At 63.3% G+C, this 19,990-nt stretch overlaps 1 protein-coding gene across 9 annotated transcripts; it reads left to right on the forward strand.

The window, feature by feature from the left end:
- The first annotated feature begins 676 nt into the window (after positions 1-676).
- Positions 677-19,687, forward strand: CAMK2B (calcium/calmodulin dependent protein kinase II beta). 9 transcript variants are annotated; one of them, XM_032091867.1, is made up of 21 exons: positions 677-811; positions 3,479-3,573; positions 5,380-5,439; positions 5,801-5,855; positions 5,956-6,021; positions 8,160-8,232; positions 8,893-8,995; positions 9,308-9,391; positions 9,922-10,016; positions 10,241-10,363; positions 10,448-10,531; positions 11,156-11,198; positions 11,645-11,719; positions 13,812-13,852; positions 13,937-14,008; positions 15,520-15,564; positions 15,804-15,852; positions 18,630-18,705; positions 18,789-18,883; positions 19,195-19,429; positions 19,498-19,687. In XM_032091867.1, the coding sequence occupies exons 1-20, from the start codon at positions 747-749 to the stop codon at positions 19,425-19,427; spliced, it is 1,632 nt and encodes a 543-aa protein (XP_031947758.1). In that variant the 5' UTR covers positions 677-746; the 3' UTR covers positions 19,428-19,429; positions 19,498-19,687. The 9 variants fall into 9 exon arrangements, with proteins under 9 accessions (XP_031947758.1, XP_031947759.1, XP_031947760.1 ...); XM_032091868.1 differs by having other exon boundaries at positions 13,815-13,852; XM_032091869.1 differs by lacking the exon at positions 15,520-15,564.
- Positions 19,688-19,990: the final 303 nt, after the last annotated feature.

Consider the following 19,990-nt stretch of genomic DNA (forward strand, 5'->3'; position numbering starts at 1 on the left):
AAGCAGGGGGGGGGATTTTGCCCCCCCCCCCCCCCCGGCCTCTCCCGGGCGTTTTGCTTAGGGAGGGGTTGGAGCCTGGAAGGGTTGTTTGGGGTGACATCGGTGCTGGAGGAGAGAGTTCAGTATTGGGGGGAGTAGGGGGGAAGTCCCCGAGGCGGGGGAATGCGGGGCATGGATGTGGGATCTTTGAACGGGTTATCTGGATATTGGGGCTTTGTCGGGGGAGAACGTGGGATCCGGAGGGGGTGCAGGTTTGGTGTCCTTTGGGGGAGGTTGTGAGATTCTTGGGAGGGGTCTGGATGTGGGTCCTTTTGCAAGGGGTGTAGATGTGAGTGTGGATTTGGGGTCCTCGGGGGAATCCCTCAGAGGGAGTCTGGACACAGAGCTATTTAGGGGGGGAATCCCGGGAAGGGGCGTCTGGATATGGGGCCTTTAGGGGTGGGGGCTTGGTCCCCCACTCCCGGGGGTAATTTGGGATAAAGGGGTCCCGGGGTTGGGGGGATCTGGTTATGGGGCCCTTGTGGAGACAAGGGGGATCCCCCCGGCGTGCGGGGGCAGGTCCGAGGTGGGGGGTGTCCCGGGGAGGGGGTTGGGGGGGGATCCCGGGCGGGGGGGGCGGCGGGGGCTGTCCCGGGCTGGAGCCTCCCCCGGCCCGGCGCCTCCCCCCGCCCCCCCGCGCCGGGCGGAGCCGGAGCCGAGCGGAGCCGGTGCCGGGGCGGCTCATTGCGGCGCGGCGCGGCGGCAGCATGGCCACCACCGTGCCCTGCACCCGTTTCACCGACGAGTACCAGCTCTACGAGGAGATCGGCAAGTAAGGGCGGCGGCACCGGCCCCGGCCCCGGCCCCGGGGCGCGGCGGGGGCGGGGGGCGCTGCCCAGGGCTCGGGGAAGCCGCTCGGTGCAGACGTGACGCATCCCCCCCCCCCCCCTCCCCCCCTGGGATGGGACACCCGGGACTGGCCCCCCCCCGCCCCCCCCGGGACCGGCCCCCCCCCCAGCCCACCCCCCCCGGGACCAGCCCTGCCCAGCCCCCCCCTCCCCCCCCCCCCGGACTGCCCTCCCCCCGGTATTGGCCCTGCCCCCCCACTGGCCCCCACCCCTTATACCGCCCCCCTCCTGGGGCCTTCCAGCCCTCCGGGCCCCCCCCTCCCCATAGCTCCCCCTAGTCCCTGCCTAGCCCCCCTGTTCCCCAAGGTTCCCCCATCCTCACGGACCCTCATCGTTAGAGACTCCCCTGATGTGTCCTCATCCCCGCAGCCCTGGTCACCCCAGACCCCTCCTCCATCCCTCCAGATCCCCTGCAGTCCCCAGTCACCTGTCCCTAGAGACCCCCCACTCAGTCCTTATAGCTGCCCTTGACCCTATGGACACTCCATCCTAACAGACCCCCCCAATTCTTCCTTAACTCCCCCAATCTTCACAGATGCCCCAGCACTCCTAATCCTGCCCCTGGCTCCTGCAGACCCTCTCAGTCCTTAAAGCCCCCTTGCTCCAATAGAACCCCCATTCTCACAGACCCCTCATCCTCACAGACCCCTCCATCCTTATAGCCCCCCCTCCACATTCCCCGGTCTGTATAGATCCCCATCCCTCCAGACCCTCCCCCAAAGCTCCTACAAACCCCTACCCCGTCTAGCCCTTATAGCCCCCCTGGTCCCTGCAGCCCTCCCAAACCCTCCACCCCCATCCCAGTCCTGATAGACCCTCCCCTCCCTTGTCCTTACAGCCCCCCTATAGACACCCCCCATTCCCCAGACCATCCCTGAGTATTTATAGGCACCTGCTCCTTTTAGACCTCCTCCCCTTTCAGGACCCCCTTGCCCCTCACCCTGATGGTTTTTCCCATCCCTCTGCCCCCCCCCCCCCCATCTCCACAGACCCCCCCCTCCCCATCCCTATCCCCTCTGGTCCTTTTAGACCACCCTCCCCCCCTCCCCTATTAGACCCTTTTGGGCCTTACATAACTCCTCAAATCCACTTCCCCTTCGGGTCCTTATAGATTCCAGCCCTGCTGGACCCCCCGGGCCTTAAAGACTCCCAGGTCCCCTCTGCCCCCCTGGATCCTTCCAAGCCCCCCGGCTGCACCCCCCACATCATGACCCCCCCCCCGGGGGGGTGGGTGTTGTGGGGAGCTGAAGAGGAGCTGTTTCTGGGGGGGGTTCATTTGCCCTCAAGGCCATGGGAGTTGCAGTTCCTTCCCCCCCCATCCACGGGCAGGGACTGGGGGGGAGTAAAATGAGGGGAGGGGGGAGGGGGTCAGACCTTTTGTGAGGGGGGTTGCACCACCACCTCCCTAGATCGGGGGAACGTTTTGCAGGGGTGGCTGTGGTCCCTTTGGGGGTACCAGTAGGGGGAACATGGTGCCAGTCGGGGGCTGTTCCTTCGGTCTGCCCAAAATCCAGCCCATCCTGGTTGCCATGGCAACGTGGTCCTGTTTCCCCCCTCCCACCTCTCAGTGTAGCCCGCCAGCCATCGCACATGTGTCCCCCCCTCACCAGAATGGGGGGGACATTGCTCTGGCCAGGGGGAAACTGAGGCATGGCTAGGGGCTGGCACCCACCATGTCCCCTGTCCTGGGGGCCACATGGGGAAGGGAGGGGTCAGGGGTGCCAGGCCTTGGGAACCCCCACTTTTCCCCTGGTGGTGAGAGGGTCCCCACTATTCTGGCCAACATGGGGCCCTTGGTGCCTGAGGACATGGGGACATGGGTGGTGGCACGGGACAGGCAGGCCCTGAGCCCGTCCCAGGGGCACCCTCTCCATGGCAGGACCGGGGTGCTGGTCTCAGCCATGTCCCCAGCCTGTTATGGGGATCCCCTCTGTGTGCCCTGACGCTGCCTTGACCCCCCCACGAGGGAGGGGCCTGTCGGGCAAGGGACAGGCAGGGGATGTGCAGGGATGTGAGTCCTGGAAGGGGGACAGGTGCTGATGGCACTTGAAGGGGCTGCAGGTGCTTCTGCCTGGCATGGGTACAACCATGCTTTTCTCATCTCTGTCCCTGTCCCTGGGGTGTTGGTGGCTGCCAGCTCCCTATACTCACAGCTGGGTCCTGTGCCCACTGTCAGCACTGTCACCACTGTCACCGCTATCACCATCACCACTGTCACCGCCACTACCACCATCACCATCACCGCCACCACCATGGCCACTGCTGCCATCCGGGCCACCCACTGTTCCCATGGCAACGAGCTGCCGGTGCTGGATCCTTCCTGCGACCCCCCCCTCCGATGATGCGTGGCACTGAGCCCCCCCTCCAGCCTCTTCCCCCCAACCACCCCCTGGTGCCTCCCCAGCGCACCCATGGCAGGGGCCCAGTGTGTCAGGGCCCTCCCTCCCCGTCCCCGTGTCGGGGTTCACTCCCCTGATGCTGAGTCACTGTGGGTGCAGCCCCCTGGCCTCGGGTGCTGAGTCACGGGTGGGAGCCACCCCCCACTTGCCCCCCAAGGTGCTTTGGGGCGTGCTGAGCCTGTCCCTCCCCAGGGGGGCTTTCTCGGTGGTCCGGCGCTGTGTCAAGCTCTGCACTGGCCATGAGTACGCTGCCAAGATCATCAACACCAAAAAGCTCTCAGCCAGAGGTAGGACCCCTGGGAACCCTGGGACTCCCCAAGACCCCTCTGGCACCCGAGGGGGCCACTCCCCAGACATCCCTGGTACCTGTGATAACCCCTGGTGCCTGTGGCACCTGTGACACCTGTGATACCCCTGGTGCCCATGACAGCCATGATACCTGTGGTGCCCATGACACCTGTGACAGCTGTGACCCCAGTGGTGCTGGTAACACCGGGTGCTGGTGGAGGGGGGGGTGAATGCTCCAGGGGGTGGGGTCTGGCCTGGCCCATCCCCATTATCCCCCCTGCTGCCTCCCCCGGGGCCCCTCAGAACTTCATCTGTCCCTGAGGGGTGTCCTGCAGGTATGCAGGTGTGAGCAGATGGCAGGGGAGAAGGGTGTGCACACACAGGTGTGAGCTCTGTGTGTGCACAGGTGTGTGCAATGTGAACATGGGGGTGTGTGTGATGGTGGGTGTGGGCACACATGAACACTGGAGGTACCTCAGTGTGCTTGCCCATATGTGTGTTCATGGTGTGTGTGTGTGCACACACTTGTGCAGGGGGGTGCCTAAGTGTGCATGCAGAGGTGTGTGTGTGTGCTTGGTGTGCACCCAGGTGTGAGCAGAGTGTGTGTCAGCAGGGCTGCGGGTGTGCACGTGTCAACAGTGTGTGCGTGTGTGTGTGTGCTTGCACATAAGGGTGGGCACTGCTGTGTGTGCACACCTGCGAGCAGAGTGGGTGCCTGTGGGGTGGGGTGTGCTCCCAGCTCAGCAGTGGGGGTGTGCAGGTGTTTGCAGGTGTTTGCAGGTGTGGGACGTGTGACAGTGTGTGTGTGGGGGGGTAGATGTTTAGAATGTGCACCTGGATGAGTGGCATGGGGAGGGGGTGTGTGTTCTGTGTGCACACACACGTGTGTGTCTGTAGCCATAGCTGTGTGCACAGGTGTGAGCAGTGAGTGGAGCGGTGCACACACTTGTATGTGTGCGAGCGGTGTGTGAATTGTGTGTGTACACACACACGTGTGTAGAGAGGTGTGTGAGCAGGTGCACACACCTGTGCACGCGTCTGTGTGCTCTTGTTTGCAGACACATGCAGGGGTGCAGCTGCACACGCAGGTGCACATGTGCACTCATACAGTGGGTGCTGCAGGCACACACGTGTACAGTCGCACACAGGCACAGCGGTACAGATGTGCACACCTGCACACACCTGCACGCGCAGGAACCACCACGCACAGGGGTACAACTGCACACTCCACATCACACACAAACACAGGTACAGTGAGACACATGGGTACAGGCAGGCACACGTGTACACCTGTGCACACAAGTACAACCACAGAGCTGTTGGCTGCACACACAGGTGCACACAGGTACAGCCACAGACAAGCACACCCACGTGTGTGCACAGCTGCAGGACACGGATACTGCTGCACACCCATCACAGCTGCACACCCACATACCTGTATATCCACACAGGTACAGCCACAGGTGCTGGCACACCCATCCCTCTGTGTGCACATGCATGCACGGCCTCACACATGAGCACACATGTGAACATGCACACCTGTGCACACCTGCGCAGTGTGTGTACACCTGCGTGCATGTGCGTGCCCAACCCGTGTGCGCATACGTGCAAACCTTTGCACACACGTACACCCACAGGTACAACCCCCACCCCTGCCCCCTGTGCATACCTGCACACCCCACAGAGCCACATGCACTCCCACATGGGCATCTACAGCTCCTCTTGCTGGGCTTGGGCTGGGGGCAGGTGACGGGGCGGGGGTGGAGGGGGCAGGTCAGGTGCCCCCCTGACCACTGCCCCCCCAGACCACCAGAAGCTGGAGCGCGAGGCGCGTATCTGCCGGCTGCTCAAGCACTCCAACATCGGTGAGTGACTGGGGACACCTGGGGGGTCTCACCCCTACTTGGGGCCACCCAGGGACACCTTGAATGACACCCTGGCGGTATGCTGGGTGTCCCTCTGGGGATGTGTGGGGTCCTGCTGAAGGCTACCTTAGGGACATACTGGGTGCCCCCATAGGGGACATGGTGGGTGTCACCCTGGTGACTTATGGGGTCCCACCCTGGGGCCCCTCTGGGTGCCACCTTTGGGACACTGGGTGTGGGGGTGTGGGCTGCATGTGACACAGACACCCATGGGTGCCACATGTAGTGGCTGGGGGAGCCAGGCAGGGAGTACTTGGGGGCTGAGACTGAGCCTGTCCCTGTCCCCATCTGGTCCCCACAGTGCGGCTCCACGACAGCATCTCCGAGGAGGGATTCCATTACCTCGTCTTTGACCTGTGAGTGTGGCAGGAGGCTCCCAAAGCTTCAGGAGGGGCTCAGGGGATCCTGGGGGCTCCCAGGGGTCTCAAGGTGATGTGGTGCCTGGCTGTGTTTCAGGGTGACGGGTGGTGAGCTCTTTGAGGACATCGTGGCACGGGAGTACTACAGTGAGGCTGATGCCAGGTGAGCCTTCACCCCCCACACACCCCCCAAAGCCCTGGACACCCCCAGCCACCCGTGCCCTGTGCCTTGGGAGGCCTGCAAGGATGGGGCAGCTCCAGCGAGGCAGGCAGGGGGGCACGCAGGGGGAGGGGGGGTACACCCCCTCGGCCCCCACGTTATTGTAACCCCTCCACTGGCTCCATCCCGCTGCTGGGTGGGGTGGGGCCCCCGGGTGGGGCCCCCCCATGTTCCACTTCTGACCCCATGCTCCCCCCTCTGCCGCTGAGTCCTGACACTGTCATGACCTGTGCTGGGGGGCTGGTGGCAAGTGGGGGGCCCTCAGGGCCCCCCCCATGCCGTCCCCAGCCCCCAGTGCCCTGTGTGCCGCTGTGTGCCCCTCCCCGTGGTCTCTGGGCTTTCACAACATTGTTTCTCCCCCTCTCTCGTTCCCCCCATCTCCACCCCTGCCCCCGTCCCTGTCCCACTCGTGCCCCTCACCTCCTCCATCCATTCCCCCCATCCCTCTGTCCCTCTCGTCTCCCATCACACGTTGCTCGGGCTCTGTGCGTGTCCGTGTGTCCATCTGTGTGTCTGTCCGTCCCACTGCTGCCCTCTGCTCGCTGCCCCCCCCAGCACCCTTCGCCCTCTGTTTTGCCTCCTACACCCATCCTTGCCCCTGAACTGCTCCCGTATCCTCCCATCCCCCTTTCCTGTCACTTTCTCCCACCCCTTTACCCCCACCCTGTCCCCACACCCTGACCCCCACTTCTTGCCTGCCACCCCTTTACCTCATCCCACCCTGCCAACCTGCCCCCCCCACTCCCACCCCCTTTACCTCATCCTGCCCCCATCTCCCACCCCCTACCCCTCCATCCTGCACCCCTTCACCCCTTCACCCCATCCCGCCCCCTCCCACACCCTTTGCCCTATCCTGCCCCCCTATCCTGACCCCTCTCCCACCCCTAACCCTCCATCCTGGCCCCCCGCCCCCGCCCCCCGTTCTGTTTTGCAGTCACTGTGTCCATGAGCTCTTTGCCCGCGTTCCTCCCACCCATCACTTTGCCCCTGAGCAGAGGGAGCCGCAGGTCAGTATCTGGGGGGGGCCGGGGGGGCCGCTTCCCCCTCGCTGCCCCCACCCGCCGCAGCCCCCACTTCCCGGCCCCCCGCTCCGCTCGTCAGGACCCTGCTGCGGGGCTTTCTCCTCAATCTTTTTTCTCCCTGACGCCCCTTTTTTTGTCCCCCCCCACCCCCACAGGGAGGTTGTCCCCCCAGCGCCCCCGCTCCCCCAGCTAGGCGGGGCCCCCCTTCACCCCCATTTCAGGCTCTCATCCCCTCGCTCCTTCCCTCTTTCTTTCTTGTCTCGTCTCCATCCGCCCCACCCCCCCATCCCCTGTTCCCCCCCCTTCCCCCATGAGTCCTGTCTGGGGGATCCCAGCATCCGGGCGGCAGCAGGGATGGGGGGCCCCCACGGGGGACAGGGGGTGGGTACAAAAGCACCATTGGGATGACCCCCACAGCTCTATGCCAAGGTTGGAGCTCACCTGGTGGCCACTGAGGGGTGACCCCCAGCCAGTGATCTCCCCAGGGATGAACCCCCACCCAGTGACCATCTCCTCCAGGATAAACCCCCGGCAGTGACCCCCCAAGGGATGATCCCACAGGGGTGACCCCTCGTCAGTAACTCCTTTGGAGTGACAACCCTGGGATGATGCCCCAGGGGTGACGCCCGAGGGATGACCCCCAGACAGTGATACCCCGCCAGGGGTGATGCCCCCCAGGAAGGAGTGACAACCTCAGGGCTGACCCCGCCTCAGGCATTGACATCCCCATAGGTGTCCCCCAGGCAGTGACCCACCCCAGGTGGGACTCTCTCCAGGGGTAACCCCTCTGGGTGACCCCCCCAGGTGGTGATCCCCCAGGAGTCCCCCCAGGGGTGACACCTCAGGGATGACCCCCCTGGCAGGGGTACATAGGGGTTGCCATGCACAGCACCCACAAATCCAAGGTCACCACTTGTTTTTGTCAGTTCCCCCCAGGGTGCAGTGGGGCCCCAGCAGAGGGGCAGGGGGGCTGGTTCGGAGGTACAGGTTGTGGGGTACAGGGGGTGTGGGAGGTGGGGGAGCAGCGTACCTCTGACCCCCCCTCCCATTTGCACGCAGCCACTGCATCCAGCAGATCTTGGAGGCTGTCCTGCACTGTCACCAGATGGGGGTGGTCCACAGGGACCTCAAGGTAAGTGTGTCCCCCTGGCCCCCGTCTGTCCCTCTGCCCCTCTCCCCCTGCCCAGCCCTTGGGGTCCCTACAGCCTGGGTATGGCCCTTGCCCAGTGCGTTCTGGGGGGGTCACTGAGATCTTGCTGGGCTTGGGGGATCCCCTCAGCTCTGAGCACTCCCAGCTTTCACCTCCCTTTTCTGGGGATGCACACAGGTCCCCCAGCTGTGTCACGGTTCTGCACTGGTGGGGGGTCTCACTGCAACCCCCCCAGTTGCCATTGCCCCAGGGAGAGTGTGAACTGGCTGGGATGGGGGGATGGGGGTGGGAGCAGCTGGAGCTTGGCTGGGGGTGGGTCACAGCAGGACACGAGGGGGTGATGGGTGGGACACGGAGGGATGGTGGGATACAGGGGGATGGGGCGGGATGCTGGGATGAGGCTAGTGAGACATGGGATGACCCTGAGCTGGCCATGGGGCTGTGCCATCCGGCACCCTGGGCCATTGGCAGAGGGCGGCCATGGCCACAGCCCCACGGTGCAGAGCCGGCTGACGGGCAGCACCCAGTCGATGGCAGCAGTAAAGTCCCTCCCCTACTTGCCCCGTCCCTTCTCTCTCCCCACCCATGTCTGTGCCTGGTGCTCCCTGTGCCTGGTGCTCCCTGTGCCTGGTGACCGCTCAGCCGGAGAACCTGCTCCTGGCCAGCAAGTGCAAAGGGGCGGCGGTGAAGCTGGCGGACTTCGGCCTCGCCATCGAGGTGCAGGGGGATCAGCAGGCCTGGTTCGGTGAGTGCTGCTGGCCCCCTGCCCACCACGGCCCCAGCCCCTGCCCGCTGGGACCTGCTTACCAAGCCCCTGCACTGTGTCTGCCGTGTCCCTCCGTGTCCAGAGTCCCTGCTCTGTTCCTACTGCATCTGCCCTGTGCCCAGCACAGCCCTGTCCCATACCCACCGTGTCCATGCCTCTGTGCCCACCATGTCCGCCCCTGCCCAGCACATCCCTCCCCCATGCCCATGTCCCAGTCCTGTGTCCTGTCCTTGTCCCCTCCCGTTGTGGCTCACCTGTCTCTCCTCACCCATCTCTCTGTCCCTGTCCCAGGATTTGCGGGCACACCCGGCTACCTGTCCCCTGAGGTCCTGCGCAAAGAGGCCTATGGCAAACCCGTGGACATCTGGGCATGTGGTAAGAGCCAATCCCTGCCCAGTCCTTGCCTGGTCCCTGCCCCTTCTCTGCCCCCATTCCGAACCCGGACCTGGTCCCAATCCTGAACCCTGCCTCATCCCTGCCCCATCTCTACCCCAATCCCTGCCCTGATCCCTGCCCAGTCCCTGCCCGATGCCTGCCCAATCCCATCCTAATCCCTGTTCCATCCCTGCCCGGTCCCATTCTGATCCTATCCCACTCTCATTCTGGCACTTTCCTGGCTCCATTTTAGTCTTATCCCATTCCCATCCTAGTCTCACCCTCTTTCCCATCCCATTTCTATGCTGGTCCCACCCCAGTTCCTGTTCCAGCCCTGACCTCATCCTGGGGCCATCCTGTGCCATGTGCCCCGGCAGTGCCATGCTGTCCCCTGTCCCTGCCATCCTGGCAGCACAGGGACAGGCCATATTGGGAATAACTGCTTTGTCATGGGGACACAGCAGGGCCAGAGGGAGCCTGGGGTGGTCTGGGGTCCCTGCACTCCCCTAACCCCGCTCTCCCTGGCTCAGGGGTCATCCTGTACATCCTGCTGGTGGGCTACCCGCCGTTCTGGGACGAGGACCAGCACAAACTCTACCAACAAATCAAGGCCGGGGCCTACGATGTAAGTCCCCGGTGCCATGAGCCCATGCCCTGCAGCAGCTGGCCCGTTAATTGTGGAACCTACTGAGGGACCCTACAGCTGATCTTCAGCAGGCAGAGCCCGGGGGTGGCTTTGGGCCATGTCTTTGGTGGCTGGCTGGGGATGTGTCGGGATGTGGGGTGACACAGGTGCCATGGGGCTGCCCCTCCACAGCTGTCACCCCCGTGTCCCTGTACCCCCCCCAGTTCCCTTCACCTGAGTGGGACACGGTCACCCCCGAAGCGAAAAACCTCATCAATCAGATGCTGACCATCAACCCTGCCAAGCGCATCACAGCCCACGAGGCCCTCAAGCACCCGTGGGTCTGCGTAAGTGCTGTGTGTCCCCCCAGTGCGTGTCACCCCAGTTCAGTGACCACTAGCACCTGGTGCTGACCCCACTGTCCCCCACAGCAACGTTCTACCGTGGCCTCCATGATGCACAGGCAGGAGACAGTGGAGTGCTTGAAAAAGTTCAATGCCCGGAGGAAGCTCAAGGTGAGGGGTGGGGGAGGCGTGGGCTGGGGACAGTGCTTATCCTTCCAGCAGCACCCTGCCTGTCCACGGGGCTCTCCTGTGGGACCCTCCCCTACCCGCTGTGGGACCCTTGTCCTGCCTGCTGTGGGACGTTCCTCTGTCCACTGTGGGACCCCTGCCCTGCCCACTCTGGCAGCAGCCGGTGGCACATTCCCACCCTGGCACCCACCAGGGCCTTCCTGTGCCCTTCCCAGTGGGTGTTGCGGTCCCACTCTGGTGTGCCCGGTGCTCTGCTGTGGGCTTTGGTCCCATCCTGGTGACACGCAGTGCAGCATGGTCCCATCCTGTCCCTGCCCAGTATCCTGCCCCGTGCCATGGCTCCAGCCTGTCCCCGTCCAGCTGCATCCCACAACCTGCACCCTCTATCCCACTGCCTGGTCCCATGGCTGCATCCTGCCCCCTCATCCTGCATCCCCTCTCCCAGTTCCCAGTCCCATGGGCCCCATCCTGTACCCCCTCCCATCCCGTCATCCCATTTCTCCCCCTCCTTCTCACCCACCCCCATTACTCCCCGCGCTCCCAGGGCCCCATCCTGCCCGTCCCACCCCGCACCCTCTCCCCAGCTCACCCTGCCCCTCCCCGCAGGGTGCCATCCTCACCACCATGTTGGCCACCAGGAACTTCTCAGGTAAGGGGGGGCTCCCACTGGCCGGGGGGCTGGGGGCCGCAGCCCCCCTCCATAGCTCCCCCCCCGGGCCGGTGCCCCCCTCTCTCTATCGCTGTCTTTCTCTCTTTTTCCCCTCCCTTCCTTAACCCCCCACCATTTTTTCCCCATCGGTGAGGACGGGGCATGTGGTAGCCAAGGTGGGGGCAGGACCCGGCCCCCCCGTCCCACGCACACAGCAGCAGGTAGTGCCCGGTCCCCGTGTGTCCCCCCCCACTCCGGTGGCTGGTGGGGGGGCGACACGGGGAGGGGGATGGAACAGCACCAGCCACCCCAGGCCTGAGGCCAGGGTGATGGGCACCCCAAGAGTTCGTGCTGGGGGGGGGGGAAGGTGGGGTCCCGGCTGCAGCCCCTCCCCGCCCCCCCTAACAGGAGCTCTGCTCCCTCTCTCTCTCTCTCGCGGCCCGCAGTGGGCAGACAGACCACCGCTCCTCCCACCATGTCGGCGGCCGCTGCCGGGGCCCCCCTGGGGCTGGTGGAACAAGGTAGACGCGTCCGCAAAGGGCCCCCCCGGCCCCCCCGGCCCCGCTTGGTCTCTGTGTGTCCCCAGATCCTTCATCCCCATGTCACCCTCTTCTCCCAACCATCCTCTTTCCTGCCTCCCACCTCCCCAACGGGTTTCGGGTGCCCTCCTCGGAAATCGGAGCGCATGCATGGCCCCCGGCACTGCCCCTCCCAGCCCCCCAGCCTCTGCCCCTCCCCACTGGCACCGAGAGATGCCGCCGTCCCCCTGCTGCCATCCCAGGACTGGCCCGAGGGAGGGGTCTCTGCACCAGCCCCCACCCCCAAGGCGGGGCTGCTGAGTGCTTGACCCTGGGCCGGTGGTTCCTGGAGGGGGTCACCCTGGTGGCACCCCCAGGGTCCACATCTGGGTCAACAATGGGGAGCTGGGGGTGGGGGGGATGATTTTAGGGTGTGGCCCCCCACTGCTCCCCCCCCCACGGCGCTGCCCCCCTCCTGCACACAGGGGGGGCACAGCGGTGCATGCATTGGGGGCAAACGGGCTGCATGTCCTGTGTCCCCCCGTGCCCCCCCTGCGTCCCTACCCCGCATGTGCCCCCCGTCGCATGTGTCTCCCCCCGGCATGTGCCCCCCCCCCCCCCAGCATGTGCCTCCCCCCAGCTTCTGAGAGCTGCAGCCGGTGTTTGTGACGCCGCGAAACACTCGGCGGGTCTTAAACCATCCCCACACCAAGAGCTACCGCTGGCCCCCCTGCCAGGGGTCCCCCTCTCCCGCCCCCCAATTTGGCTCTGGTTTAAACCCCCACCTCTCAACACCCGCCTGCTTTCAGAGGAGGGACCGGGACCCTTGGGGACACCCTGCTAGGGACCCCTGAGGAGACATAGGTCCACGGGGGAGGGATGTGTGGGTCATCCCCCCCGTCCTGCATCTGCCTGCCCCTTCCTTTGGTGCTGATGAGTGCCACCCTGCTGTCACTGGACTTGTCGCCGCACATCCCCCCTCAACATGTGATGCCAGCCGGGGGAGGGGTCCCTGAGTGTGGAGGAATGATGAGGATGCTCGAGGTGACACCCCCCCTCCCGCCCTCCACACCCCCTCAACCATGTCCCCATCTCTCCCTATTCCCCCACTGGCCAGAGATCGTGGTAGCAGTGACAGATGCTCAACCCGTGCCCGTCCTTGTCCCCCTTCAAGGAGACGGGGGGGGCACAGGCGGCTGTCCCCACCCCCCGTACTCAACTCATCTTTTTTATGTTCTTTTTTATGTTTTCCCCCTTTTCCTCCTTCCCCCCCCCCCCGTTTCTCTCTTGCCCCCCTCCCCACTCCTCTCTCTCGCTTTCCTCTCTGCATTTCTCCAAGGTAAGCCAGCCCTGCCCCCCACCACGGGGGCCACCAGGATGGGGACCCCCCCTCAGGTTGGGGGCACCTCCTTCCCCCAGTATGAGAACCCACTGAGTTTAGGCACCCCCCCCCCTCCAGAATGGGGACACCCTGCTTGGATGGGGATCTCCACAGGTTGAGGACATCCCTCCCAGGATGGGGACAGCCCCCCCAGGTTGGGGACCCCCCCCTGAGTTTGGGAATCTCCCACTAGGATGGGGACACCCACCAGGATGGGGATGCCCCACAAGGTTGGGGAAGCCCCTCCCTCGGTGGGGACACTCTCTTCCCCCAGGATGGGGACCTTCCTGAGGGTGGGGACCCCTCCAGGTTGGGGACAGCCTGTTGGGGACAGTCCCCTCCAGTTAGGGACAGCCCTCCCAGCATGGAGAACCCCCCCCAAAATGGGGACACCCCACCCTCCATGGGGGCTCCCCCCAGTAAGGGAACACCCCCAGGATGGGGACACCCCTCCCAGCATGGGGACACCCCTCAAAATGGAGACCCCCCTTAGAATGGGGACACCCCTCCCCGCATGGGGACCACCCCTCCAAAATGGGGACCTCCCCCAGGGTGGGGACACTACCTTCTTCGTGTGTTCCCAACACTGGGGAGGCAGGTGCTGCCAGCACCCAGGGTGGGGTCAGGTTGGGTGGCCGGGAAGGGTCCGGGTTTGGAGGGACACACAGTGTCCCTTGTGCTGGGGAGGAGCACTGACACTGTCTCCCCCCGCAGCAGCTAAGAGCTTACTGAACAAGAAGGCGGACGGTGTGAAGGTGAGGGGCCAGCGGGGCCGGGGGGGCCGGGGTGGGCTGCTGCCCCCACCATGCCACTGAGCCCCTTCCATCTCTCCCGTCCAGCCCCAGACCAACAGCACCAAAGGCAGTGCCGGCGTCACCAGCCCCAAGGGGACCCTCCCGCCCACCGCTCTGGTAGGTGCTCCGTACCCTGCACCCCCCAGATCCCCCATCCCACTGGATCCATCCCACCAGCCCATCCCATCCATCACCATGCGCGCCCCCTGACCGGCTCTTCCTGGGGTCGCTGGGGAGGGGGGTGTCCCAAGGATGGAAAGGGGTGTGCAGGACATGGGCGCAGGGTGACTCTGCTGGACAGACAAGGTGGGTGAAGGGTGCAAGCATGTGGACAGCCCCACGTCTCCCTCAGCCATGGGGACAGTGACATGGGTGCAGGACATGGTCATGCAGGTGTCCCGCTATGGGGATAAGGTAGGTGCAGGACACAGTCACAGAGATGTTCCTGCCATGGGGACAGCAAGGTGGGTGCAAGATATGGGCCTGAGGATGTCCTGTGACATGGGGACCGAGGTGGGTACAGGAACATGGATATGGGGGTGCCCCACCATGGGAACAAGGTGGGTGCAGAGTATGGGCATAGATGCCCCGTAATGGGGACAAGCAACAGACAGGAGGATCCTGGTGACACAGATGGCGAGGTGGGTGCGGGGTTGGGAGACAGGGACACCCTGCAATGCCAATGGCAAGGCAGGTGCAGGGTCACAAGGATGGGGGTGCTGACTGTGACCCTGCAGGTGAAGTAAGTGCAGGATCCAGACACAGGACTGCCCAGCTGGCACAGGGAGTGCAGGACACAGGTAAAGGCGTGGTCATCTGAAACAGCAGGTGCAGGATTTGGGGGTGTTCTGGCAATGCCAACAGCAAGGTAGGTGCAGATGTGGGTACAGGGGTGACCGTTGTGACCTTTATGGCACAGGGGGTGCAGCAGAAGGGCAGGGACGAGGTACCATGAGGGCAGGATACAGGCAGGGTGATGCCCAGAGTGCTGTGCACTGATGAAGGTGTGCCTGGCTGGTCACTGAGTGCAGGATATGGAGAAAAAAGGGGTGCTCACCCTGTACAGTGAGGGTGGGATGCCGGCAGCGGGAAGCTGTGGATGAGGGGTGCTCGGGATGTGGGCACCAGGATGGTCAGGATCTGGGCACAGGGACGGTCAGGATGCAAGACAAGGGATGCTTGGGATGCAGGCACATGGATGGGCTGGGTGCGAGCTGAGGGATGTGCAAGGATATGGGCAGTGCTCGGGATGGAGGCAGCAGGTTGGGATTCAGGCACAAGGATGCTCAGATGCATGGTGAGTGGAGCCCCTGGGCACCGGGATGCAAGACATGGGCACGGAGCTGCCCCCCGCCCAGCCCATCCTTTTGGCCTCACTGCGTCTCTCCCCCGGCTCTGCCCACCCCTTTCCCTCCTTTCTTCCCCCTCCATGTCTGTGAATTAAACCATTTGGCTTCGCTGGACTAATGACTCTCTGCTTCTCTCCCCCTTCTGCCCTTCCCAAATCCGGTCTGGGTCTCTCCTTGCCCCTGTCCATGTGCTGCTCACTTCGTCGTCCCCCCTCGTTGTCCCCTCCGGGCTCTCGCTTCCCCCCACCCCCGCCTCTGTCTCTCTCCCTTCTCCCGTAGGAGCCTCAAACTACTGTCATTCATAACCCCGCGGACGGCGCCAAGGTACCGCTGCCCCTGCTTTCCGCCTCCATCCTCCCCCAGCATCAGCCATGTCGCGGGGGGGGGTGACGTGGATGAGGAGTGCGCATGGGGCGCGGTGACAGTGGGGTACCCCTGCGGCGTCCAGCATCGGTGGGGTCCTGCCAAGCCCCGGCTGGGCTTGTTCCCCCTCCCCGTCCCCCCGGGGCCAGGTCTGACCCCCTGTTTGTGTCTCCCCCCCACCGCCGCCGTCCTGCGAGCAGGAGTCCTCCGACAGCACCAACACCACCATTGAGGACGAGGACACCAAAGGTGACGGGCGCAGGGGGCGGCAGGGTTGCACTGGGATGCACTGGGAGGGAGCTGGGATGCACTGGGGTGGTGCTAGGATGCATTGGGTTGCACTGGAATGGCACTGGGATGCACTGGGAGGGTCTTGGAATGCACTGGGATGGTGCTAGGATGGCACCGGTATGCATTGGGGTGCACTGGAATGGTACTGGGATGAACTGGGATGGCTGCAGGATGCACTGGGATGGCACTGTGATGGACAGTTGTGGAATGCACTAGGATGGCACTAGGATGCATTGTGATGCACTGGGAGTGTGCTAGAATGCACTGGGGTGCAGCTGGGATGTGCTGGGATGACACTAAGATGCATTGGGGTGCACTGGAATGGCACTAGGATGGCACTGGCGTAGCACCAGAGTGCGTTTGGTTCACTGGGATGCACTGGAGCAGCACTGAAGTTCATTGGGATGAAGCTGGGATGGCACAAGGATGCATTGGGGTGCACTGGAATGACACTAGGATACACTGGGACTGTGATGGGGTGCACTGGGATGGCACCAGGATGCACTGGGGTGGCACTGGGGTGCACTGGGAGTGTGCTGAATGGAATGCATTGGAATAGAGCTGGGATGCATTGTGTTGGCACTAGGATGCCTCGGATTCCACTGGAATTGCACTGGGATGAACTGGGATGGAACTGGCATGGCACCAAGATGCAGTTGGTGCACTGTGATGTGCTGGGGCAGCAGTGGAATGCACTGGGTGGGATTTGGGATGGCATTGGGATGGCATTGGGGTAGCACTAGGATTCACTGGGTTGCACTGGAATAGCACAGGGATGGCACCAGAACGCATCGGGGTTGTACTGGGACATTTCTGAGATGCACTGGGAGAGTGTTCACATGCACTGGGATGCATCTGGGATGTGCTAGGCTGAAGCTGGGATGACACTAAGATTCATTGAGATGGCACCAGGATGCACTGGGAGCACACTGGGATGCACTGGAATGGTACTGGGATGCACTGGGATGGTACTAGGATGCACTGGGGTGCACTTGGGTGGAAATGGTGTAGATTGGGACATGCTGGAATGGCACTGGAATGGCACTGGGATTCATTGAAAAGGCATTGGGGTGGCATTGGGATGCACTGTGATGATACTGGGACATGGTGGGATGGTACCAAGAGGTGTTCTGGGTAGAACTGGGCTGTACTGGGATGTATTGGGATGCACTGGAATAGCAGTGAGAGTACATTGGCACTGAGATGTTAGGGTGACAAAAGAATGGACTGGGGAGCACTGGGATACAGTGGAATGGTACTAAGATTAATTGAGATGCACTGGATAGAACTGGGGTATACTGGAATGCCCTAGAATGGTACTGGGATGCACTGGGAAGCAGCAGAATGGTACTGCAATGCATTGGAATGGAACTGGGATGTATTGGGATGCACTGGTATGACACTGGGACACGGGCGATTGGCACAGAGATGCAGTGAGGCACCAGGGCAAACTGGAGTGTACTGGTATGCTCTGGAATAGCACTGGGAGATACTGGGATGGAACTGGGCTGTGTTAGAATGCACTGAAGTGTCACTGGGCTGCACTGGGATGAAACTGAGCTGACTGGGTGGCATCAGGATGAAATGAGTCATTGGGATATAGTGGGATGGGCTACATTGGAATGATACTGGAACACACTGAAATTCAACAGCACGATGCTGGGATGCACTGGGATGGAACTGGGGCGAACTGGAATATACTAGAAGGGCACGGGGTTGCATTGAAGTGCAGTGGCATGGCCCTGAGATGTACTGGTGTAAACTGGGGTGTATTGGGATGCCCTGGAATGGCATTGAGACACTCTGGGATGTGACTGAAATGTAGTGGAATGGCACTGGAATGGCACTAGAGTGTACTGGGCTGTCACTGGAATGCAGCAGGATTGCACTAGGATGGAACTGGGGTGTATTGGAATGCACTGGACTGGCACTGGGATGCAGTGGGAAGCAATAGGATGGCACTGGGATGCATCAGATGGCACTGAAGCTGCTCTGGGATGCACTAGGATTGCACTGGGATGTATTGGGATGTGCTTGCATGGAACCGAGAGGGTACTGGGATGCACTGGAACAGCATTGAGACGGTGGGATGGCGCTGGGAAACACTGGTATGGAACTGGCTGTATTGGGATGTGCTAGAATGGCACTGGGATATACTGGAACTTGCAGGAGTAGCACTGGGATGCACTTGAAACTACTGGGACATGCTGAGTGGGCACTGGGATGCTTGAGCATGCTGGGAGGGCACTGGGATGGCACTGGGACATTTAGGGGTGGCACTAGGACATGGCTGGGGTGACACTGGGCTGGCAATGAGACGTGCTGAGAGGATGACGCGAATACTGGTGTGGCAGAGCTCTGGGGGCCCTGGGAGCACAACGGTCCCTATCTGTCCCCAAGGGCCTTCTGTCCCCAAGGGGTGTCTGTCTGTCCCCATGGTTTCTGTGTCTGTCCTCAAGGTCCCTGTGTCTGTCCCTGTGGTCTGTCTGTCTGCCCTCATGGTCGGTCTGTCTGTCCCCAAGGTCCCTGTGTTTGTCCCCATGGTCCATCCCCATGGTCTGTCTGTCTGTCCCCAAGGTTTTTCTGCCCCCAAGGTCTGTCTGTCAGTCCCCGTGTCCATCCCCATGCCTCCCCTCCATGTCCCATGTCCATCCCAACATCCCGTCCACCCACCCCCACGGTGTCACCGGGGGGCTGGGGCGGTGGCGGTGGCGGTGACAGTGACGTGCCCCCAGCCCGCAAGCAGGAGATCATCAAGATCACGGAGCAGCTCATCGAGGCCGTCAACAACGGGGACTTCGAAGCCTACGCGTGAGTGGGGCAGGGCCAGGTGGGGCCGGGTGGGGCCAGGTGGGCTGGGGCCAGTCAGGGCCACTCTCACCCACTGCCTGCAGGAAGATCTGCGACCCGGGGCTCACCTCCTTTGAGCCCGAGGCACTGGGCAACCTGGTGGAGGGGATGGACTTCCACCGCTTCTACTTCGAGAACTGTGAGTACCCGACCTGCCTGTGCCACCTGCCCTGCCTGCGCCCTGCCCATCCTCTCTCCCTGTCCAGCCCAGCCCTATCCATCCTGTCTCCCTGCCTGTCTCCCTCACTGTCCCCTGTCTCTTGCCCACTGCCTGCCCATCCTGCTCCCCTCGCCTGCCTGTCCCCAGTCCTCCCCTGCTGAGCCATCCATCTGCTTGCACTGTCCCCCTCCCTGCCCCTATCCCTGCCCATTCCTCACGCGTTCCCTGTCCCCATCCCTGCCCCCATGCCCCTGCTCGTGCCAGCCCCGCTGACCTCGGCCGCCCCGCAGTGCTCTCCAAGAACAACAAGCCGATCCACACGACCATCCTGAACCCGCACGTTCACGTCATCGGGGAGGACGCGGCCTGCATCGCCTACATCCGCCTCACCCAGTACATCGACGCGCAGGGCCGGCCCCGCACCAGCCAGTCCGAGGAGACCCGCGTCTGGCACCGCCGCGACGGCAAGTGGCAGAACGTCCACTTCCACGGCTCGGGGGCCCCCGTCGCCCCGCTGCAGTGAAGGTGAGGGTGGGCTTGGGGCTCGAGGGGACGGGGTCCCCCGGTTGTGGCTCACCAGGATGTCCCCACAGAGCTTGCGGTGGCTGTCCTGGTTCCAGCCCGACGGAGACGGCGATGGGAGCCGAGGCGGCAGCCGGAGCTGCGGCCCCCCGAAGCACGCGTCCGCATGCCTGTCCCCCCCTACCCTGGCCCCTGCTCCCCCCCTCCAGTGCCTGTGTTTGCAGAAAACAAAAAGACAAAAAAAAAAAAAAGCCAAAATGATGAAGACAACAAAAAAAAGGAAAAAAAAAAAAAAAAAAAAGGGGGAAAACCCACCCCAATCCCAAACCCACCCACACCCCCAAACCCAACCCAGCCGCTCGGCCACAGGCGAGGGCGCTGGGGGGCTCAGCCCCCTCCCTCGGCCCGTCTCTGCTGGGGGGGGAAGGGGGGTCCCAGCCCCCCTCCCGGCTGTGCTCGTGGCGTGTTGCTGTCGCTGGTGGTGGATGTTGTTCTTTGGGCTCCGCTTTGCTCTGTCCTGCCCCGGCCCCTGTACATAGAGAGAGCTCTTTATTTTTGAATTCC

Source organism: Corvus moneduloides, chromosome 27, assembly GCF_009650955.1.
Source record: "Corvus moneduloides isolate bCorMon1 chromosome 27, bCorMon1.pri, whole genome shotgun sequence".
Taxonomy (NCBI): domain Eukaryota; kingdom Metazoa; phylum Chordata; class Aves; order Passeriformes; family Corvidae; genus Corvus; species Corvus moneduloides.

Bases quoted from the DNA above. Each gene is read 5' to 3' on its own strand.
- CAMK2B (XM_032091867.1), top strand. From the start codon at position 747: ATGGCCACCACCGTGCCCTGCACCCGTTTCACCGACGAGTACCAGCTC. The intron at 5,856-5,955 runs GTGAGTGTGGCA...GCTGTGTTTCAG, and splicing joins CATTACCTCGTCTTTGACCT to GGTGACGGGTGGTGAGCTCT. The intron at 9,392-9,921 runs GTAAGAGCCAAT...TCCCTGGCTCAG, and splicing joins CGTGGACATCTGGGCATGTG to GGGTCATCCTGTACATCCTG.